Below are 20,634 nucleotides of genomic sequence, written 5' to 3'. Positions count from 1 at the left end.
CCCCCCCCCCCCCCCCACAATCCCCAGATGAATTGCTGCTCTGTCCTGCACCCACCCCGCCCTGGCTGGGCAGTGCTTGCTCCATCCCTTGCCCCAGCCCCAACTCCACTCCTCCCTCACTGCGGGGCCCTTGATCTCCCCCCCACCCCATGTCCCTTCCCCTTCCACCATACCAGACTTATCAACTGCACACAGCTCTTCGCTGCCTATGTACTATGCTGTGGCTGCATGCATGCACAGGCCATTTATCATTCTAATTATCAGTCATATCAGGCCAATTTCTGATGCAGACAATATTTTTTTATATCGGTACCAATTTGATATCAGACCGATGTACTGGTACACCTCTAGTAGATACAAAACAGCTTAATTTGGGTTTATATGTTGACTACAACAATCTAATCCCAAACTGTGATGCAATAAGATGTTGGACATTAGCAAGAGCTTGAGGAAGGTACTCTTGTTAAATTAAGATAAGAAGGGATAATTATAGCTATTGTTTAGCTTTGGTCTCTATCTAGCTCCTTTCCTTTTTGTTATCTAACAAACATTATCAAAAGGTTAGGCAGAGTACTTCTACAGACTACCAAATTAAATCTGTGCTCCTGAAAGTGGACTAGGTTATTTAAATGGACACTATCAACTTAGATTTTTTTAAAAATGGGTTAATTTGAATTCAGCTTTCTGATAAAACCCCTTTAAACTGTACATCCTAAAAAAATCTGTTAAAATATATTAAAGAATGTTGATATTAAAAATTATCTGGAGTAAGAGGCAGACCATGTGTGGCTTTATCTCTGTTCCCCTTTCCTTTTTTTTCTCTAAGAACAGTCTTTTCTGGTGAAGAACATGCAGCATCGACAAAATAGTGAAACTGAGTATATACACATAGTTAACTTTAGAAAATAGAACTAGTAAACAAGAAATAATTCTTCCCCAGTCTCTTTCAATTCAGAATCTTAAGAATTGTTGGTAACACTAGTATATAGCTGTTTTCAAACTGAAATTTGATTTCCAGTTTGATAGGTTTCCTTCAAGGAAGAGCACAGCACTCTATGCAGCTGGAATGGGCCTGTTTTGTCACCAGTTAATTCATACATGGCACCTTTTTATAATCAGGCAAGAACTTGACCCATCTCCACTTCACTTAAGATTGGTCAAGTAATAGTAATGCCATCAGCAAGTGGATCTTAAATCAAATCCTGTAAGTGACATTGTGTTGGAATACTGATATTATTTGATACTGATTATAAATTTGATGCTCTTTTACTCTGTTTAAATACAGTTCTTTGAAAACAGTGAAGCACATTCTTTGTAAAACATTAAACATGCTTTCTATTACACTATTTAATGACCAGTTATACATGTACTCCTATGGTTCCCTATCATTGCCAGACAGTTTTATTTGGTGCTAAAATAGCATAAACATTAGTGGTTTGCCTTTACAGATAGCGTTTGGGCTTTTGATGCTGCTGACTTATTCATTCCTGTTTAACTACCTCTCTGTCCGGAGTTCCTCTTCTCTCCCGTGGAGTACTTCGACCCACATCAGTGAAAGCAGAAGAATAACTTCCAGAGGACTCCTGGTCTACTGAAAATGGAAAGCAGGTTAATTCTGTCTTATTTCTAGCTTTTACTTAAAAGGAAACTACATCTAAAAATGTATAACAATGGAGAGTTTGAATCTGAACATAAATATATATTGTATTCAAATGCAGAACTCAGTGTGTGCAAGCTGTAGGAGCAATATGAGTATTCTGCTCCTTAACTCTATATTGCACTAGGGTTTCAACAAATGGAACCACTAGAGAAAAGGGTATAAGATAACAGTATTGAGAACTCAGCAGGAAAAATTTCCTCAAATGATAACAATGTAAACACACAATTACATGCATGACAGATTTTTAAAATTGTTACAATGATTGAATGATGAATAGAATATTTTTCTGTGTTATGGCCCAGAATTAATTTCCTCTTTACCCAAGTTGTTTATTAGGTTGCACATAGGAAGTTAGAAGGCTGTTACTGTCATAAAACAATTTTATTTTAAGGCAGACTGTGAGAGTGCACCAATGAATACTCACCATTGTGAAAGACGTATTTGCTGTAAAGCACAGTTTAAGATAGGACACTACCTGCATTTATATATTTTAATATATTTGACAAAGAGTGTCCTTAAATAGAAGTTGTGCACCCTCCATGATCTTGCAGGCTGCTTGCATAATAGGAAAATAAAGGGAATTATTTCAGGTTTATAAAATTTTGGAGGACTGAATGAACTACCTCCTTTCAGTCCTCAGATTTCCAACTGTATTTTCCTAGTGCCACAATGACATCTGGAAAAGAAGACCGCAAATATAATATTCATTTCCTTTTGTTCAGTTCACACAATCTGTTCACCCAACCTGTGCCTCTACCAAGAAGTACCAATAGTAAATACAAAATTGAAAGCAATCTCTACACCGTTTTGTGGTTAGCCTTCTCTGAGTCTTACAAAAAGACAGACTGACTCTGAATGCTTTTTAGTATATTGTGCAGTTACTGTGTAAAGGTTGCAAATGAAAATAAGGGTTGTAAAGCAGTGATAGGGAGGAAAAAGAAATATCAGTCATCGGTTCTGCCAGCAATTTTTGGAACTTAAGCATTCTGGCCCCAATACAGGATATTTTCTTCAGACAGGCTGAGGACAGAAGTTACAGATAAACCAATAATAGAACAGAAGCTCAGTTCACATAAACCAGTATCAAAATGTCTGAAACTGGCTTAAGATGAACCTGGTTGAATGTAGTATCAGACTTAACTGATTTGGGTCAGACCGGGTTATGAAACTTCTGTTCCAGACCCCTTCCTGGTTCAAGTTAGATCAGAGTCCCTCAGCTTCCCAGAATGCTTTGCAGCCCTGGGCTGGGCTGTGCAGTCTGCTCCAGAGAGCAGGGCTGGCCCTACCCCTCTGCTCCCTAGCTGGAGCAGTGAGGGTCGGCTGACAAGGGGGTGGGGGTAGGAAACATGGCTGGGGACCACGTCCAGATCTACCAGGGGGGAGGGCAGCCCCTCCCAGACTTTCCTACTGGAGCGGAGGGGGCAGATGGCTTTGGCCGGCAGGTTCAGATGGAGGGGAGGGAGGAATGTTTAAACCCCCTCTTCCACCAGCATGGGACCCCAGCCAGGGTCTGCTTGGCAGGGGGTCAGCAGGAGACCGGCGGAGTCCACCCCCTCCCACCTCTGGCAGTAACTGAGGCAACCAAGTTGATACAGGGAGGGGAGGGGGGTGTAATGCTCCTCTGCTCCTCCACAGCATGGGGGAAGGGGAAGAGGCTGGGGAACCAGGGCTGGAGGAACTGGTCCCCTGCCACCTTGGTGAGTACAGGACCAAGCCCTGCAGGACCAGACTGAGAGGTGAGGGTGTTGGCAAAACCTGGCACAATTATCACATCTTTGTGACGGAGCTAAGGGAACAAGAGAGGGTCCCAAAGAAAGCAGAGAACTATGTTTAGATTATAAAGCAGAACCTGTACAAGGTGGGAGACTGGAATACTTAAGCACAGACAAAAGACACTGAATGCATGAAAGTCCTGCCAAAGGTGCTATAGGTGAAAAGTACACTAATGTCAAGGCACCCAAGGGGGAGAAAGGGGTGCAAGTGCACCTGTAAAACCCAAGTAAAGCTGAGGCCTGTGGGATCTCCACTGCAATGCCTAAAACTACCTGCTGATTCTCCAAGAAGGGCTTTATTAATACCTGGCTGTAAGGAGACTCTGCCCTCAGGTTTACATAAGACTTATGCAAGTCTTTCTCTTGTTTTTTTGGTTTATTACATTCCATTTTAAGGTAGACTAAGTTGTATGTATCACCCTCCAGCGTGCTAGTCCCAAGCTGGGGCCTGGCCAGACTCTTCTGCTTGAGCAGGGAGGGGGAGAAAACCTTTGAGCTTCAGTCCCTTCCCTTTGGCAGTGGTTGGCAGGCTGGGAGCCATGCTCTAGTGCCCCTGGGCTTCTGGCCTGAGCCACTGCAGGCATGTCGCTGCATTTCCTGAATCAAAAGTGAATGTCTGTTCACTTGCTTCTCAGTTTAAAATCTGCATCTTAGACTAACATGCAAAGACTGTACTTAGCCTCAAAGCCTACACACCTGTTACAGAGACTGCTTCCAAGTAATAGGCTGTGTGTGCTATATCTTAAATTGCAGCCAAAAATGTGGTTGGAATGTTCTGAGCGCATCCCCTGTGCCTTGAGGTAGATTGAATGATGTAGCTCCAGAAAGAATAGCTTCTGTTACTTGAATAAAACTCCTAGCTCACTGTAAAAAGATTTTCTGTGATTCTTACACTATAAACTCATGGACCCCTACCCTCCTTATTATCCCCTACACTTGTTTGACTTCAGTTGCCATGTTATGTGGCCTGGAACAACATTTTTATTATCATAATAGTATGCTTATTCTCATCTGTGATATGAGTCAAAGAAATACCTGGCTAACACACACTGGTTACCATGTGCTACGAAACTGCCATTGCAATCACTTCATCTTCATCATACCCAGCTTTTCATTGTCACCAAAGCTATTATATGAGTGGGGGTTTTAGTAATGATTTTCAAGTTTTTAAGGACCAATGTAACCTTTACATGGTGTAAACAGAACCGCATGCATTTCTGGCTGCATTAATGGAAATTTCTGCATATGTTATGGGGGCATTATGTTATACTATCTTTGATCTTTTGAGTACGTGAGTGCACATATGTGTATCTGAATGGGAGCAAAGTAATAGCACTCAATGAGAAAGCTGCTGAGCCATTCTACCTATGCAGGAGAAAATGTCTAGAGGGGCAGTGCAGTCAGTAGAAACACCTTGATACTGCTCCAGACTGGAGTGGTATCTGCTGTCCAAAGGCCTGCTGCTAGAAAGTCAATTATACCTTATAGTGAGTGAGTTTCTGTTCAGTGTCCTGTCCTCTTCTTGCTTGGATGCTCTAAGACAGTGGGGGCAAACTTTTCTGGCAGGTGTACAACAAATTAAGCCCCGTGTCCTCTCTGAATGCCACTCCAATCCCTTCCTTCTGCCTTATGTGCCACTCTGCTCTCTGCCCTCTGCTCCCTACCTGATCTGTTGCTTTGCTTTCCGCTCCTTACTATGCGTTTCATGCCTGATCTACTGTTCTACTTTCTGCTCTCTGCTTTATCTGCTTCTGTGCTGCCTGCTCTCTTTCTGATCTTCTGCACATCACACACTGAGGTGGCTCCCGTTCCAACTGTGGCACACGTGACAGGTTGGCAGCCCCTGCTCTGAGGGGTTCCCTTGTTTGTTCTCTAACTCTATGGGACAGGCAGACACCTGAGAGAACACGATGGATGGGCAAGAGGGCTAGTCATACTACCTTTCACCACAATTTTGCAGACAGCAAAGAAATTCTGTTTTTGGGTTATGTTGGAGGAAAGAGGCTCTTGCACCTTTTCCTACCCTTGCACATCAGCATCGCAAAGGGTGAGAGCTTGTTGATAACCAGAAGGCCAAAATGTGAAATACAGCTTCACTGAAAATATCACTGGTTATAGAATTATTTTATACAAGAAACATACAACTTTAGGAGACTGCCAGACTTTCTGTGACTGTTATTTCTAGCAGATACCATATTTTGAGCTGAATTTCAAAATTAGATCCAAATACTGTTTGTAGTTATATTACTGTACCTCTACAGAAAGCCTAATAACTATCTAGCAATTATCATTACTCCAGATATTTGCTGATGCAAGCAGAAGCTGAATCTGGGTCTTTCTGTACACATTTTCTAGTTCTATTTATAATGACTCATTGCATTTCAATGAGATGTATAAATAATTACCACGTCTCAAAAACATAAGTAGTAGAACTATAAATTGTATTTTTAGGTGTTTTTACTGAATCTGTTGTTTTTACTCTCTGCATTTTGTTTAACAAGTTGAGACAGAATGGCAGCAACCTTGATATTTTTTTCCAAATGTGGCACTAGCAAAAGTTACAGAAAAGAATGTGAAAATTAAAGATAAGACAAGAGGAGCACACATGACTATACTGCACAATGTGTACAATAGTCTTAGTTTTCTCCACATCAATTTTATGATTTCAGGAATGGCCATATAAATTTTCATTGAATTAGTTCACTTGAAATAATTTAAATTCATGCAATGATTCTGCTTTTAAGAGAAGTTAACAATAAACTTATCAAGATGATAGCAATTAACTTTATACTAGCTTTAAAAGAGGATCACTGTCAAGACGGATCAGGTTTTATTTATATTCACCTTCACAGTGTCCTTCAGTTTTGTTAATTTTCCTTTTCTACTTTGCACTTTGAAAAAGATACGGCAACTGTTAACATGTAAATTAAATTAAAAGATCTAGCTTTGTTGCCATGGAATTGCAACTTGCATCATTTGATCAGTGAAAATGGAATCTTTACTATTCATGGACTAAGGGTCTATTCACAAAAACTGCACATGCAGCTTTGATCAAATTGTACAAAAATGGACATAGTGAGCATGTCTCAGCTTTTTGACAGTTGTATACACTGAAATAGTTGGCGGAACATATTATTAATTTTGTTATGCCATGCATAGTTCATTAATAGAAATGCAGTGAAGGCTTTCACCACATTGTTTTCCATTTGTCTATCACTTTACAATGCATATATATTTTTTATTGTGAAACCCTTTCAGTTGTCTAAAAATCTCTTCTCTTAGGGACTCAATTATTAAAAACGGCTTTGTTTAATTTGTAGCATGGATTATAGATTGGAAATCACTGTTCCAGACTTGGTGACAAAAATAATGCTGCCATTATTTGATAACCAGATTATTACAATTTTGTGAATAGACAATTAACTTATTCCTCTAATATTAATCAGATGCATCAATGGGAAAACATCATCCTTTCTGTGGTGAACACTTATTTTAACCTGCATAAATCCTTGGTAAAAATGAAATGATAGGGGGTTGAAAATGAAAGGCACAGGATGGATGAGTGAATCACAAGAATAAAGGAAAGGAAGGTAATCCACCTTGGAAACACAGTGCACTATCATTGTCTTGGTGGTTGTTGTTGGTTGTATCCATGTCTTGGAAAGAGGCACTAAGAGGTAATCTTCCACAATCGTTCTGGTACAATGGACAATGAATAGCACCATCTTGAGGCAGTGGATGAAAAGGCTGTTGCATGGGATTCTTTCTAACAGCTTTCAGAGATGAATTCCTTTCTGGAATGTCTGGGAGTAACTCTGTAATAAGTCTATGCAATATACTGTTGTCAGGCAAGCTTCCTCTTCTCTTTTCTGCTTTAATTTGGTCGCAGATATCTTTGAGAGCAGAGTCTAATGCTTCAAACACAGATGACTTGCTTTTAGTCTTTTCAGTCTGTTTTTTAGGGGTTGCACTTTTTTTCCTTCGGAAAGGCACTGGACTGACTAGGAATGCTATCTTAGAGAGACCAGATTCTGCTTCTTGTCTCCTTGGATCTTCAGTACTTTCCTGTTTAGCCCTTTCATGCTTTAGCATGGTGGTGAAGCGGGTATAGGATGCTGGGCATCTACCCTTGCAGGAACTGATGAGATGTCTGTGGTGGTGGTGATGGTGGTGGTGGTGATGGTGGTGATGACCTGAACCATAAAAACTCTCAGAGGAGGTGAAGGAAAAGTGATCAAAGTCACTTTCACTACAAAAGGAAGAACCTTCTATCTGGATAAAGTCACTGAGGTCAGAGACCACTCCATCTTGGTCGCTGTCTGAAAAATCCATGTGAGATCTTTGTGGTTCATCAGTGGTCACTTCAATATGAATTGGCACCAGAGTTTTAGGCTTGCAGTGTCGTTGTACCTGAGTGGGATGTCTACCTTGATTTTCCTCTTCCAGCAAGGATTCAATAGAAAATCGCCTCTTTGGACATAAGCCATTTTTAGGAGGCTCAAGTGTTATTGTTGATAATGTTTCATCGCCTAGATTCGGCATTGATTTTGACTTCTGAATTAATTTTTCAAATTCAGATATCCTGGTAGGAACCATGTCCCTGGGGACCTCTTCAGTAGAAGATTCTCTCCAACCTTGAAGCATGCCTTTGTGCTGTTCTTTCTCATATTGTAATATTCTGGACTTTACAGAACAAATCACCTCAGAGTTCATTAAATCTTTGCGATTGATACGATGCATTTTTTTGTACAGTTTTAGGAATCCTGGGGCATCATGGGCTGATCTATGACGAACCCTTGACCTACCATTACTGCGGCTGTCAGGAACATAGGGGGAGGCCCAGACCATGGAGCAAGTGTCCTTGGAATCCTCCTCACATAACAGAGAACCCATGCTTTCAGACTTGGCTTGTGCATCAGCAAAGTTGTCATGATCATCTGTTAGCAGATCATCGCAGCTACGAGATTTCCGCTTGGGAGAGGCAGTTTCTTCTGTGCTGCTCCAGACTTCTGCATTCTGACGAGTCATTTGCCAGCCATTTTTGTAGCTGACTGCCCTTCTTGAATCACTTGGAACAGCTAAATGCTGTTGGTAAGTGCTACAGTAATCTAACTCATTTGAGGCATTGTGGTTGTGCATTGAATAACTGAAAAGGGATGGATGTACTCTGCTAATATCCCCACCTTTATAATCCATAGAGCAGCATGGTAAAAAAGAGACATTGCCAGAAATTAACAGGTTCAAAAAGTTGGAAATGTCAATAAATATCAGAAAGAACAGAAAAGAGAAAGCAGTTATTGTACTTAGTCTAGCAATCAAGGTCAGTACATACATTATTAAAAATTAGAAAAGAAGAACAAGTAATCCATATTAAACAGTTATTTAGTTTTCCAAATGCAAACATTTACTATGCATGATTTAAATATCAGAAGGGATTCAGTGCCATAGGTGTCTAATCATCTCCAAATTCACTTAAATATTGGGGCATTCTATCTATAAAAAAGTACCACTGGTTCTGCAGGGGATAGTAAGATAAATAAAAGCTACTGGAAGCCAAAGCAAAAATCCTAGATCCAGAGACACCCAACTCTGAGAGAGCTTGAATCCAGATAACTAGAAGCCACAGCAATTAATGTTGCCACTGCTTCCCAGCCACCACATTTCTCAACTTGTGGGGAGCTTCAGATGGTGTGGCTGTGTGGACTGGATTTGGCCAGTGGGCTGGAGCTTGAGCACCACTGGGTTCCAGTTTCACATTCTGCACTGCTTTGCCACCAATAAAACACTGAACTGGAGTTGCAAGTTTTAACTATTCAGGTAGCACCGTGAGATGAGTCCTGCTCCATGGCCAATTAGCTTAATGGCAGATGCTCTAAAGGAATGTATTCCTCGATATAGAGACTACTCATATAATAGCTACTGCTCCTTTTTCCAAAGCATGCTTGGTTTAACTATTACCTTTCCTGCTATCATCTTCCCCACTGTTAATTTGCTATCTCTCCTTGTTTTCTTTTGTTGCAACCTAGCCCATAAAATCTCTGGGTGAGGGGCTGCCATTTAAAAAATAAATGTACACAGTGCTGAGGACAAAGTGGGCCTGATTACAAATCTTAGCTGATAGATAATGGAAAGAAAAGGGGAATAGGAAGACTAAAGATGCAGTACTGAATGTTCATTCCCAATATAAATAATTGCTATAATGCCTGCAAACCTTTTGTCTTACTTTAAAAATAAAAATGTGGTTACAAGAAAGAACTACTGGGAAGAAAGGGAGGAGAGGCTTGAAGGGCTGTTAATTAATAAAGGACTGTCCTACATACAAAGCAGAAACAAAGGGTTGCATCTAACCTATTATGTGCTTTAAGCATTAACAAAATTAATCAATTCAGTTTCATATGAGGGGTGCTTTCTTGCTTAATTAGCTCTTTAGAATGTATCACCTGTCAAAAATCAGCTATAGGCTTGAACAAGGGGAGAAAAGCTTTCAAGATTTCTTGACCTGGCAGTAATCATGAATGCTGTTTCTCATCATTCATGTTCTATACATATGGAAAGCATTTAAAACTTTTTAATAACTTCATAAATACTGGTAAGAATGCAAGGTACTAAATATACTTTTAAGAGATTATGTGAAATGAAGCAAATAATTTTCTTTCTTTAAAATGTGCTGTAGATCCTGTATGTGGCAAACCCCTTTACAATCTAGATTTGAATCAATTAAAATAATTATGCATGAATAAATATGCTAACTCCTCAACAGAAGACAGCTGCTACAGTTCTCCGTAATAACAGCAGGCAGTTCCTTCCAATTATTACCAACTTTCTGTATAGTTTATGCTAAAATCTCAGGAGTTAACTAAGCTCTTGTCTATTTTCAGATTTGTTTGGCTCTTACCTTTTGCTTTTGATGGAGAAGAAGGAGAAGAGCTAGTGAAAGGCTTTCTGAGGGTGTTGTACAAGCCTTGTGCATCTGCCCGACCTAAACTAGGCCTGTTTGCATTTTGATCGCTGTGTGCCCTCTGGTGACTTACAGCAGGCTCTGACTTCCTCCTTTTCCTGTAGTCACTTGCAGTACTTGCAGAACTAAAGAAATAATCAATATTAGTTCCATTTTAGGCTTTGAACCCAGCATTCACTTGAATGCCTTCTCCCCACGGATCAATAAGGCGGCCCAATAAATCATCAAACACTTAACAGCAGAGAAGGAGTTAGCCTATTAATCACCTGGGAAAACTGCTCCATGTGTCATCTCTGGAAGCACAGTCCTCCGCCTGTTTCCCCCTTACATACCTGGTGCTCACAACAGGCTTCAGCAGGGATATGGGAGGGAAAATCTCTGCCCATCTAGAATGGCAGCATTTTTTCCCACATCCTCCAAACCCAACCCAACATACGTGTTGTGAGCAATGTTATACAGGATGTAAACAGGAGTCAGAGGGTAGACATAAGAGAGTAGATATATGAAGAAATCCTAAATCAAGGTCAATATGAAAGAACAGGATTTAAGATCTTATGCATTCAAGGGTACAGGTATCTAGGATAGTAGATACTGATGCAAACCTTGTAGGTTTGTTAGCTTGTCTACTGTAACTAGCATTTGTCTTGTTTACTGTATTATTTCTTACCTAGAAGGTCTCTCCAGGCCTTTGTCTGTTGAAGAGTGATATAAGGAGGTCTGTAAAAGCAAATAAGTGAATCTATTAAATTTCTATAGTTTTCTACTGTCATTGTGAAGCAATTGTCATTTAATAAACTATAAGAAGCCTGGATAAATCATGATAAATATCTTGCACACTCCAAGTTATATGTACTGGAATATTTATTAAGAAAAGTTATGCAATTTTTAAAGAGCACCATTACGTTTCTTAAACCAATTCTATTTTAAAAGTACTATTGATAAAAATCCAAAAATGCTAGTGCCTTTCTGCACATTTTTTCAACATTAGATACTGTGATTGAAATAAACTTTACAGTAAAACATAAAAAGAAACTTCTAAGAAGAAGTTTTTTATCTGGTCACATGGCCTGCATCATTTCTCCCAATTACTCACCAAAGTATTGATATCAATTACAGCTGGAAACTCCTTGTATAAACAGCTGAAAGAGACATGAGTTTTGTAGCCAATTGTTGGTTGTCCTAAGTTCATATTATGAACAGTTCTTATCACAGAAGCCTTTCCACAGCTGTAAAATGTCACTGCTGTGAGAAGATGGAATGTAAAGCTACTCTGAAATATTTTTAACTTGTCAACGTAAGTTCAAACTTAAGTGATGACTACGTTTAAACCAATCACTTAATGGATTTCCAGGCTGCAGCCAGAATTAGAGACACACAGTATTACAATTTGTGAAAGCTAGAAACAGAATCACGTTGTCCCTGTGGCGCCTCTTCATGGGTACAAAGCTGTCATTCAAATGTTAAACATATTTTAAGTTCATGCTATACATTTCAGAGCTGAACTAATGAACTGGAAATAGAATTTGCACAAAGTCTTGCAAGCTGCAGGAACTACTTTCTTTGTACAGAAGGGTATAGGGACTGTGAAATCACAGAGAAAATATATAATCATCTTGAGCTCTTTTTAGTTTCACTATATTTCTTTGTCAAATTATGTGAGAGGCATATAATTACACCTCTAGAGGTCCTCCTTGGTTTGAGAAATGTGTTGAAATAGATTTTGTAACATCATTAGCATTCTGCACAGCACATGCATTCCACAGTGACAGTCAATACTACCTAAATGTAATGGGTTCTATAAGGACAAGATATACGAGGGACTCTTTAGAGCTAGCTGTCTGTAATTAGTTTTCAATTGCCTGCCTTCTTTAACCACCTATATCACACAGAAATTGATTCCATGAAAACACTAACAGAAATTTTTATTTTGTTCTCCAGTGTACTTTATCACATTTAAATACAGAGATAATCCCACAAGCTTGGATAAAGCATGAATCAAACATTTTCTAAAACACAGCTGAAGTTTTAGGCAACTTTGCCAGTTATTTTTGGCATTTTTACATGTGCTCTCAGAGGAGTGGGAGGGGGTGCTTTAATTACAGTGGCTCTGAAAGTGCCCAGAATGTCTTGTGTATCAGCATCCCCACACTTCAAAATGGCAGCAGGGGTGCTTTATCTAAAGCTTGTCTAATGAGCTTTAGTTAAAGTGCCCCCACCCCATTCTGAAGCATGGGGACACTGATAGATGAGACATGGAGGCTGGTTGGAGCACGGTAATTACTTGAGTCTTAATTACTCGAGAAATTAATTAAGTCTGCTCTGATGCACTGTAATTACAGCGCATCAGAGCAGCCTCTGTGATTGTCTATACCCACCCTCTAATCAGTTGGTTAATAAGATTTAGTATTATCTCATTTCCATGGAAAGGGAAGCTGAAAGTTGTTAAAAGCAAGAACTATACAAAACTGCAAAGATGTGTAGATTAGTTACCAGAGAAAAGACTTGCTGGTGAGCTCTAGGTAAAGATATATATGACTTGTTATTCATCTGAACCAAATTTATTTTGGTTTACTGATCTATATTACCATCACATACCTGTATGACTGAAATGCCCAGAAGCCCCAGTCAGGGCCCTACCATATAAACACATACCAAGATGTACTCCCTGGTTCAAAGAAGTTACAAATCCAAAAAATACAAGTGACTGTAAAGGTGATAGAGAGGGAACACTATAAAAATGTACAAGTAGAAGCATCTCTGAAAAGCAAACTTTATGGAATTTCTATTTTCAAGAAATTTCAAAATGTCAATGTTTCGTTTCCCATGAACCAAGAATTTTAAGACTTGGCCAGGTCTAGAATCCAGTGTGTTCTTTTTCAGTTGATTCTGAAACAAAATATGCCATTGGGTAAAGTTATGTGAAGACTGCAAATCCTTCAAGAAAATAATTCCCCTTCAGTCTTTTCAGCATTTTTATGTTTATTTCAACTAACTCTCCAGGGATCGATGAGAGCCTCTTCCATGAGTGATCGCTGGTAATGTGTCCGATGGCCAAGAGCTCCCAACTTGACAAAAATAGCAAAGTGCATAAAGATAAAGATATGGACACTGTTTTTGTCATATGAGAGAAACCAACTCTCTCATCCCTTGATAGGTAGAGAATATACTGAGTTTGGGCAGTATTTTTTTAAGTACCATACATTCCTGTAGGAATGTGCTGTTGGGGACTCTTTGGAATCCCTTTGTTAACATTGTATCACCATGCTGAAGGGCGAACTGAGGCAATCTCATTTTTACTGATGGAGTTCTTCCCCCTTTGGATACTGTTAAATCATCCCTGCCACTGATGCCTTATCCCATTGGATCTTACAACTGCCTCAGAAGAACAAATCACATCCCATTGACGTACACTAGATTTCAGCAAAAAGCAGGTATTTCCATTTGATCTAAATTGGAAAATAAAAGAATAGATTCTTCTGCCTCCCACCATCCTTCTTCTCTGTAGTGCATTGCTGTAACACAAGGTTTCCTAGGGTAAGAAGAAATATTTTTATGCAGTCCTGTGTTAAAAAAATACTGGCACCATCCTACTGTACTCCTCTGACTTGCCCCATAGAGGGAAGAGGAGAGATGAAAATTAGGTCAGCATAGACATGGACTACTTATTTTATTAATTTATGCAATTATTTTTTTAATTAAATATATATATTAGATGTGCTAATTAAGTTTTCCGTAAAATGCCAAAGTACAGGCAGTGTGAAAGCCATGACTGATCTGCACGTAATCAAAGAGAGCTTGCAATTTTGTAGGAAGTAGCAAAAATGATATGCAATACCACTGCTGTCTGCTGTGGTATAGAAGTCACTTCTGCATCTATACTTTATTGATTAAAATTGCCTCAGGTAGGATTAAATTGTAATTTGTGACCTACAGCACACAAGCCCTCAACATGATGCATTAAATTTGCCCTTCCTTAATCTTAAGGTTCAGGGAGATAGACAAGTATATTCAGGGTAGATGAAAATTCTATAGCAGTGACCACGTGGATATCTGCTTTATAATGGCTCTTTGTGGGAAAGCTGATTACATCCTGATCTTTCCAATGTTAGGAACTTCCATCAGTGAAGATGGTTTGCTTTCCTGACCCATTGTATCTGTTTCTCATTTAGTTTTTTGCATGCTAGTACTCAATTCACAATTTTCCCCATTATATGAGAACATATAGCCCATATAATGCAGTCCATTACCACATTGGCTGTGGTAATCAAATAATATCTATTTTTTTTATTAGTTATAAATAACTTGCAAGCCAGTGGAAAGACATTTTTTGCAAGTTTTTCCTATGGATCTTCATCTGTTGCTGACATCTGGCTAGGTAATATGCTTAGACATTACTTTACACTATTACCAAGTGCTAACAGATTGCTCTATTGTATTTTGAAAAGGAAGTAATTGGTTAATAAAAAAAAATGAAAATCAGAAATACAGAAGACCCAAGAGCAATATCTTTTAGGCTATGGACAGACATTCAGAAAACCTGAGCCTGAATTGATTCAATCTTTGCAGGTTAGTCTAACCTGGCTAGGCTGAACCAGTTTGTAACTGGGTAGACATCCCCTCTGGACTGAGGAAATTCAGGCACATGTCTGCAGTGCCTCAGGCTAGCAGCTGGTGGGGAGGGGCACTACAGCCCTCCCTTCCCCTTCACAGTGCTGAGCTGGGGGGTGGGTGTGGCTAGGCCCTGGCAGGACACTCTGATTATGGAGGGGTATAAACTCTCACCCTGCCTGCACTGTCCTGGGTTTTTCCCCACTGGCTACTCAAGTGGCAGGTGTGTTGCCAACCCCCAGCCCCCTGCTAGCACTCTGAGGCAAGGGGAGGTGGGGTAGGCAGTGCATGCATCTGCTGATGATACGGAGCTTTTCAATTTCTCTCTCCCTGCTTCTTTATACTGTCTGCAGAAAACTGACAAGCAAGCAAGCCAGCAGGGAGCTGATAACAGTGTTTCTCACCTCATCAGCAAAACAATAGCTTCTCTCCATTAGTTCAAACTCTTCTTAAACAGCTTACCAGCTGACCTGTTGATTAGCTTCAAAAAGCCCTAAGTGGTCACTGTTCTGTTTGCCTGTCCCAGTGAAATTGGAGACACATACAGACACTTCCTAGCATTAGCTAGCATACCACATGCCTAGGGTCTGTGCTGTGGGAGATGGGAGGGGGGAGATCCCTGCTTGAGCAGTAAGGGTTGGGTAGGGCAGGGGGAAGCCAGGCAGAACCTGCTGTACCTGCAGTCTCTGCCATAGCTCCAGCAAGAGGGGAGCAGAGGGGAGGGGCCAGCCCTGTTGTGGAGCAGACAGCCCTGCCCAGCCCAGAAAGCATGCCAGGATGCTGGAGGAGTCTGGTTTAACTTAAACCAGTAAGGGGTCTGGGACAGACATTGCATAAACCAGTTTGTGCCAAATCAATTAAATCTGATACTACATTCAACCAGGTTTATCTCAGACTGGTTTAAGCCATTTTCAGACTGGTTTATGTGCACTGAACATCTGTTCTGTTACAGGTTTAAACCAGTTTCTGATCAGTTAAACTGGTTTATGTGTAACGTCTGTCCCAAGCCTTAGATATAAAAACCCAACTCAGGAAACCAATTATTCTGTAGCTTAGAGAGAAGGTTTACAGTGACAAATTAAAATAAATAATCTGCAGCATGCAAGGAATGAAGCATCACAAAACAACTTTTCCACATGCTGCTGAAGTAGAAGGACAGCTGTTACTGAGATCTGTTGATCATAATTTCATGAACAGGCATTAAACCTGTTTACAGCTCTCAGGGAACAGTTCCTATTTTGTTTTCTAAAGATGTAGAATGATTTTAGAGCTGATGAAAGATGCTGTACTGGTAAATCAGTGTGTTTACATATTGCGAGTCTGGCCCCCAGCTCATGGGTCTTTATAAAAAATAGAACATTCCAAGTTCCATTTATCTGCTTTCTTGTTTTTTAGAGATCATGTTTTCAAGCTTTCCTCTGAAGCCATAAGAAGTAGAAACTTACATTTTTAAAAGGGAGTTGAGCTTTTCATGAAGCTACTTGGCTTCAGGAGCTGAGGACTTGAGATAAACACTGTATATTGTAAGGCTTCTAATAAAATTGTGACAGAAAGCCGCACTGAGAAAGTTTCACTGACAGCTATAGAAACTACAGTTGTCTTTGTTTATTTATGCAACAAAGAGTTTTTGGTTTTCCATATGTTTCCTCCCATATCATAAAAATTGCAGAGGAATACTAAATGTAGACTTTCTGCTAGAAATTTGATTGAAACCACAATTGCACATGATATTTGACCATCTTTCATCAAACAACAACTAGAAAGTGCTTTCTTTTGATCATGTGTAATGGCCCTTCAAGGAATATAGACTACCAAGAGTAAGATAGATATTCCATCCAAATGTCAACTAAAGAGAACACATCAGTGATGTGCAATTGCTATTCAGCTTGAGTCAGGGACTTGAAGAGCAAAATATTTTGCCACCATCCACTAATAGTTCCTGGATATGAAAGTTGCACTCATATACCCTTTTCCCTATTTGGTCTACACAGATGCATGTATAATAGTAGCCCCTGTTCTTTTCCAGGTGGAAATTGCCAAAGCTAGGGAGGATGGCAAGGCCTTGTTTGTTTGATTCCCTTCTTGAACCATGATTGCATATTAAAATACAGTAAGCTGCACTGTATTCACTCATGCCACAGTTTTATCTCTTCATGTATAATAGGAACCTCAAATAAGAATTGGAGACCATATGTATTTTTCTCCTATTAAAGCTCCTAGAAGTGATGGTGTGTTGAAGGCAGTTAAAGGCAGAGGAGGTACATTGTGTACTTACTGAATGGCATTGTGTCTGCACATGCTGTGTGGAGGAGGCTTACTGGTTCCCCTATTTCATGATTCCCACCATTCCTAAAAGCTGTCTAATATGCTATAAGCCTCAGGCTCCGACCCAGGTAAAAACATATTCCCTGGAATATTCAGCCCTGTCCAAACTATGAACACCCCCTTATCCTACAATGAAGGGCAACACAGTCAGACTTATAAAAAAAAAAAATAGCTAAAATAACTGAATAAGAGGATGAAGCTTTACCAAATTTTGATCTTGTCATGTTTAAATTCATCCCTATTCAAGAAAATAGTTATGTATGTATTTAAACTTAACCCATGTGTGAGTGATTTCCTGACTCTAGACTTCCATAGCAATTGGCAGTAGATGCAGGAAAAACTGGGGAAAGATTGTGTATGTGCACATATGAAAACTGATGCTAACTTACTGTCAAAACATTTTGCTTGAATGTGCTTCCATTAGTGTTTTATTGAATCCATTATATTTCCCGAAAAGTTGTTTAAGCAAAGTACCCTTTGCCAGATTTCCCCCTTAAAAACTTCAAAAGTGAAAAATACCTCAGGTAAAATTTCTCAGAAATTGCTTCAAATTCATACATACTTTTTTTTTCAATCAGAAAGAGTTTTTTTAATTAATCAATTGGAAAATGACTATAAATATTTTATCTAGCTGTACTGTTCATAATTTTATTCCGAAAAGCCATAGCTCAGGAAATTCAATTGGCCTCCTCTATCGTATGCTTAGTGCATTCAATTCTCATGGAAGTCTACAATGCAATGAACTACGAAGTCCATGATTTTCCTTTTTTTTTTGTTTTTGTTTTTGGATGGGAAGAAAAGGAGAAATGTGAATATCCTAAAGCTACCACACATGTCATACAGGACACACAGACACAAAGACTACCATAACATGTATATGGAAACAAGAATGAAAATCTGGATTTCCCCAAGTTAGAACAGGGCACTGACAGCCCCTATCTCATCCTGATGCTTTTGAATCAGAATCATGATCACTGTCAATTCCTAGGTTATTTGTTACTAACATTTAGCCATAATTCCTGGTAGGATAGCCTGGTTAGTAAGCCTAATTACATATATTTCAGTGGAATAAAGCTTGTTCAACAAGTTTCACTTGAAGTCTACAATTTATAGCTAGATATATTCATCATAATTGCAGTTTACATTGACTAGTTCATGGGGATTTGAAAACAAAGCACTTGCCCAACTATGAGGAAATGGTAATGCATCAAGATTTAAAAGCATATGGTTTATGTTGTAAATATGAATATTAATCTCTGGGTGGTATGGGAGGAACATGGACTCACAGTGTCTAGTGTAATAAAAACAACATCCATATACATAAATGATCTGGAAGGATATGAAGATGGAGGTAAATGATATAGAATTAGAAACGCTATTGATTATTGGTAGGATACCATTAAATATTAACAAACTCAGATATGTATAGCAAGTATCACAACCATGTTTCCCAAGCTAGTCATCTAAACAAGAAAGAATGCTTCCTTTACCTCATTAGAAACACCAGAAGAATTGTCTTGAACATAGTCCAAAAGTTTTTTAGGAGGCTGCATCATATAAGCAGAAGTGTAGAGATGAAATGGAGGAGAATCAATGCCAGCAAGGAATGAAACATGTGGAGAAGGTGACATAATTAGAAACCAGGTGTTGACAGCATCAGGTACAAGAGTGACACACATACAGCAAAATGAGGGGAAACTGGAAGGAAAAATGTGCTACAATAATTTTGTAATAATCATCAAGCATCTTAAAGTGTTAGTAAATTTAGTTAGCAAAATTTTAAATTTGAATAATTGTATTAAGAACAGCTATTTCTAAAACTGCTGAGAGAGAAGAATATAAAGGGTTGGGGACTGATGGCCTACCAGTGAAATCTCCATATGCACTTTACCTTATAGAAGATAAGGATGACTGACCTTGCTAGTATTTTAGTTTTGTGATAGAAACTAATTTGCCTATGTTTATCTATATAGCGATGAATGATTAAAAACAGTTTGGGCAGATAAAAGGACTTTAAAGATTGGGTTGGAATGAAAATATGATATACTATAGACTGTTGGACTGTAATTTTTTTAAAAAAATGGTTAAATGACTTCTGTATTTTTGTGTGTTATTAAATACATTGGTTCAGCAAAAATTAGGACCCCCTATGTAAAGCTCTAAAAATAATTCAAAAGCTTCTACTTGCATATATTTGGTTTGCAGATACAGGATTTGCTCCTACTCTCACTGAGGGAGTTTTGCTATTCACTTAGGGCTAGGTCCAAAAAAGGATTTAGATTTGTGTATTCAGAGCAAGACAGTGTGGTGCTGAGAAGCAGCACCATATTAAAATAGCTATGTGGCTTCTGATTTGGGAATTAGCAAGGACAGAGTGGAACCCAAAACCCAGAGTAAGGCATGTAGGCTCCCTGTGCAGTGCATGGGGAGTTAGACACCTTAGGACGGGCTCTTCTCTAGATGGTGTAGATAAGGGCAAGATAGCTTTAATTTCCTCCTTTATTAGAGGGGAATCAAATCTACTCCTTTCACTTACTTGCCAACTGCTCTAGCTAGTTATTGTCATGTGGAAACATCTTCCATACAGTAGCATAACTAGGACATGGCAAGCAGAGCACTGACTATGAGGGGGTACCAGAATCCTGCCCCACTCCCGTGCTTGGAGCCTTTAGTATGGTAGAGGCATCCCTGTGCCTCCCCTGCTTGGCCATAGGAGCATCCCGGTACCCAGCTAGTGCGTCAGGGTAGAAGTGAGTGGGTAGAAGTGCTCTCCCCACCACAGGGAGTTTTTCCAACAGCAGGCACAGCTCTATACCTGAAGGTAGTTATATACCTGATAGGGCTGTACGAAGCTTCGGTAGCTGCTTCAATTCAGAGGAGATATGGCCCGATTCGGCAGCTGAATCTCCAAATCCAAATTGAATTGGGAGACCAATTAAAAGGTTCAAATTGAATTGGAAGCCTACAAATCGATTTGGAAAAGATTTTACTCAATTCAGAGATTTGGCCATAGACAAAACAGGCAGCAGTTCTCGAGGATGTTGGACACAGCTGCTTCCAGCTGCTAAGTCTGTTGTTGTGGGCGGAGTGGAGAGGGAAGAGGTGTGTGGGGGGGCAGATCAATGCCCCCACAGTGAGGGAGGGATTGGGGCTGGGACAAGCTGCCCACCCGGGGGGGGGGCGTTGTATGTGGCAGTGCTGGGAGCGGGGGCTATGCTCTGCTGCCACTTGCCCAGCCAGGGCAGGGGAGGGGGGCATGATGCAGGAGCAGCTCACTCTGGGTGGAAGGGGGCGAGTGGCAGCAGGGCATA

General features: G+C 39.8%; 1 protein-coding gene and 1 long non-coding RNA gene across 7 annotated transcripts in view; one reads left to right on the top strand and one right to left on the bottom strand.

Annotated features, from left to right (window-relative positions):
• Positions 1–8,256, top strand: part of LOC109303731 — a 140,076-nt gene extending 131,820 nt beyond the window's left edge. Inside the window, exon 4 of one of the 2 annotated variants that reach the window (XR_002099200.1) lies at positions 8,185–8,256. This is a non-coding gene — a long non-coding RNA (uncharacterized LOC109303731). Of the gene's footprint in view, positions 1–1,448; positions 1,537–8,184 lie in introns of those variants that run through there. The other variant, XR_002099199.1, reaches the window with a different exon arrangement.
• Positions 1–20,634, bottom strand: part of SORBS2 (sorbin and SH3 domain containing 2) — a 298,880-nt gene that overhangs the window by 54,918 nt on the left and 223,328 nt on the right. For 2 of the 5 annotated variants that reach the window (XM_019525915.1, XM_019525916.1), the window contains 4 exons: positions 18,814–18,870; positions 11,058–11,107; positions 10,328–10,515; positions 5,826–8,615 (listed from right to left, as the gene is read on the bottom strand). In XM_019525915.1, the coding sequence (XP_019381460.1) occupies positions 7,000–8,615; positions 10,328–10,515; positions 11,058–11,107; positions 18,814–18,870 (1,911 nt within the window). In that variant the 3' untranslated portion in view covers positions 5,826–6,999. Of the gene's footprint in view, positions 1–1,499; positions 1,592–5,823; positions 8,616–10,327; positions 10,516–11,057; positions 11,108–18,813; positions 18,871–20,634 lie in introns of those variants that run through there. The other 3 variants (XM_019525919.1, XM_019525918.1, XM_019525917.1) reach the window with 3 other exon arrangements.

Source organism: Gavialis gangeticus, unplaced genomic scaffold (assembly GCF_001723915.1).
Source record: "Gavialis gangeticus isolate Ggan-Ray unplaced genomic scaffold, GavGan_comp1, whole genome shotgun sequence".
Taxonomy (NCBI): Eukaryota; Metazoa; Chordata; order Crocodylia; family Gavialidae; genus Gavialis; species Gavialis gangeticus.
Note: the sequence above shows the minus strand (reverse complement) of the source record. Positions and strands in the feature narration are given on the sequence as shown.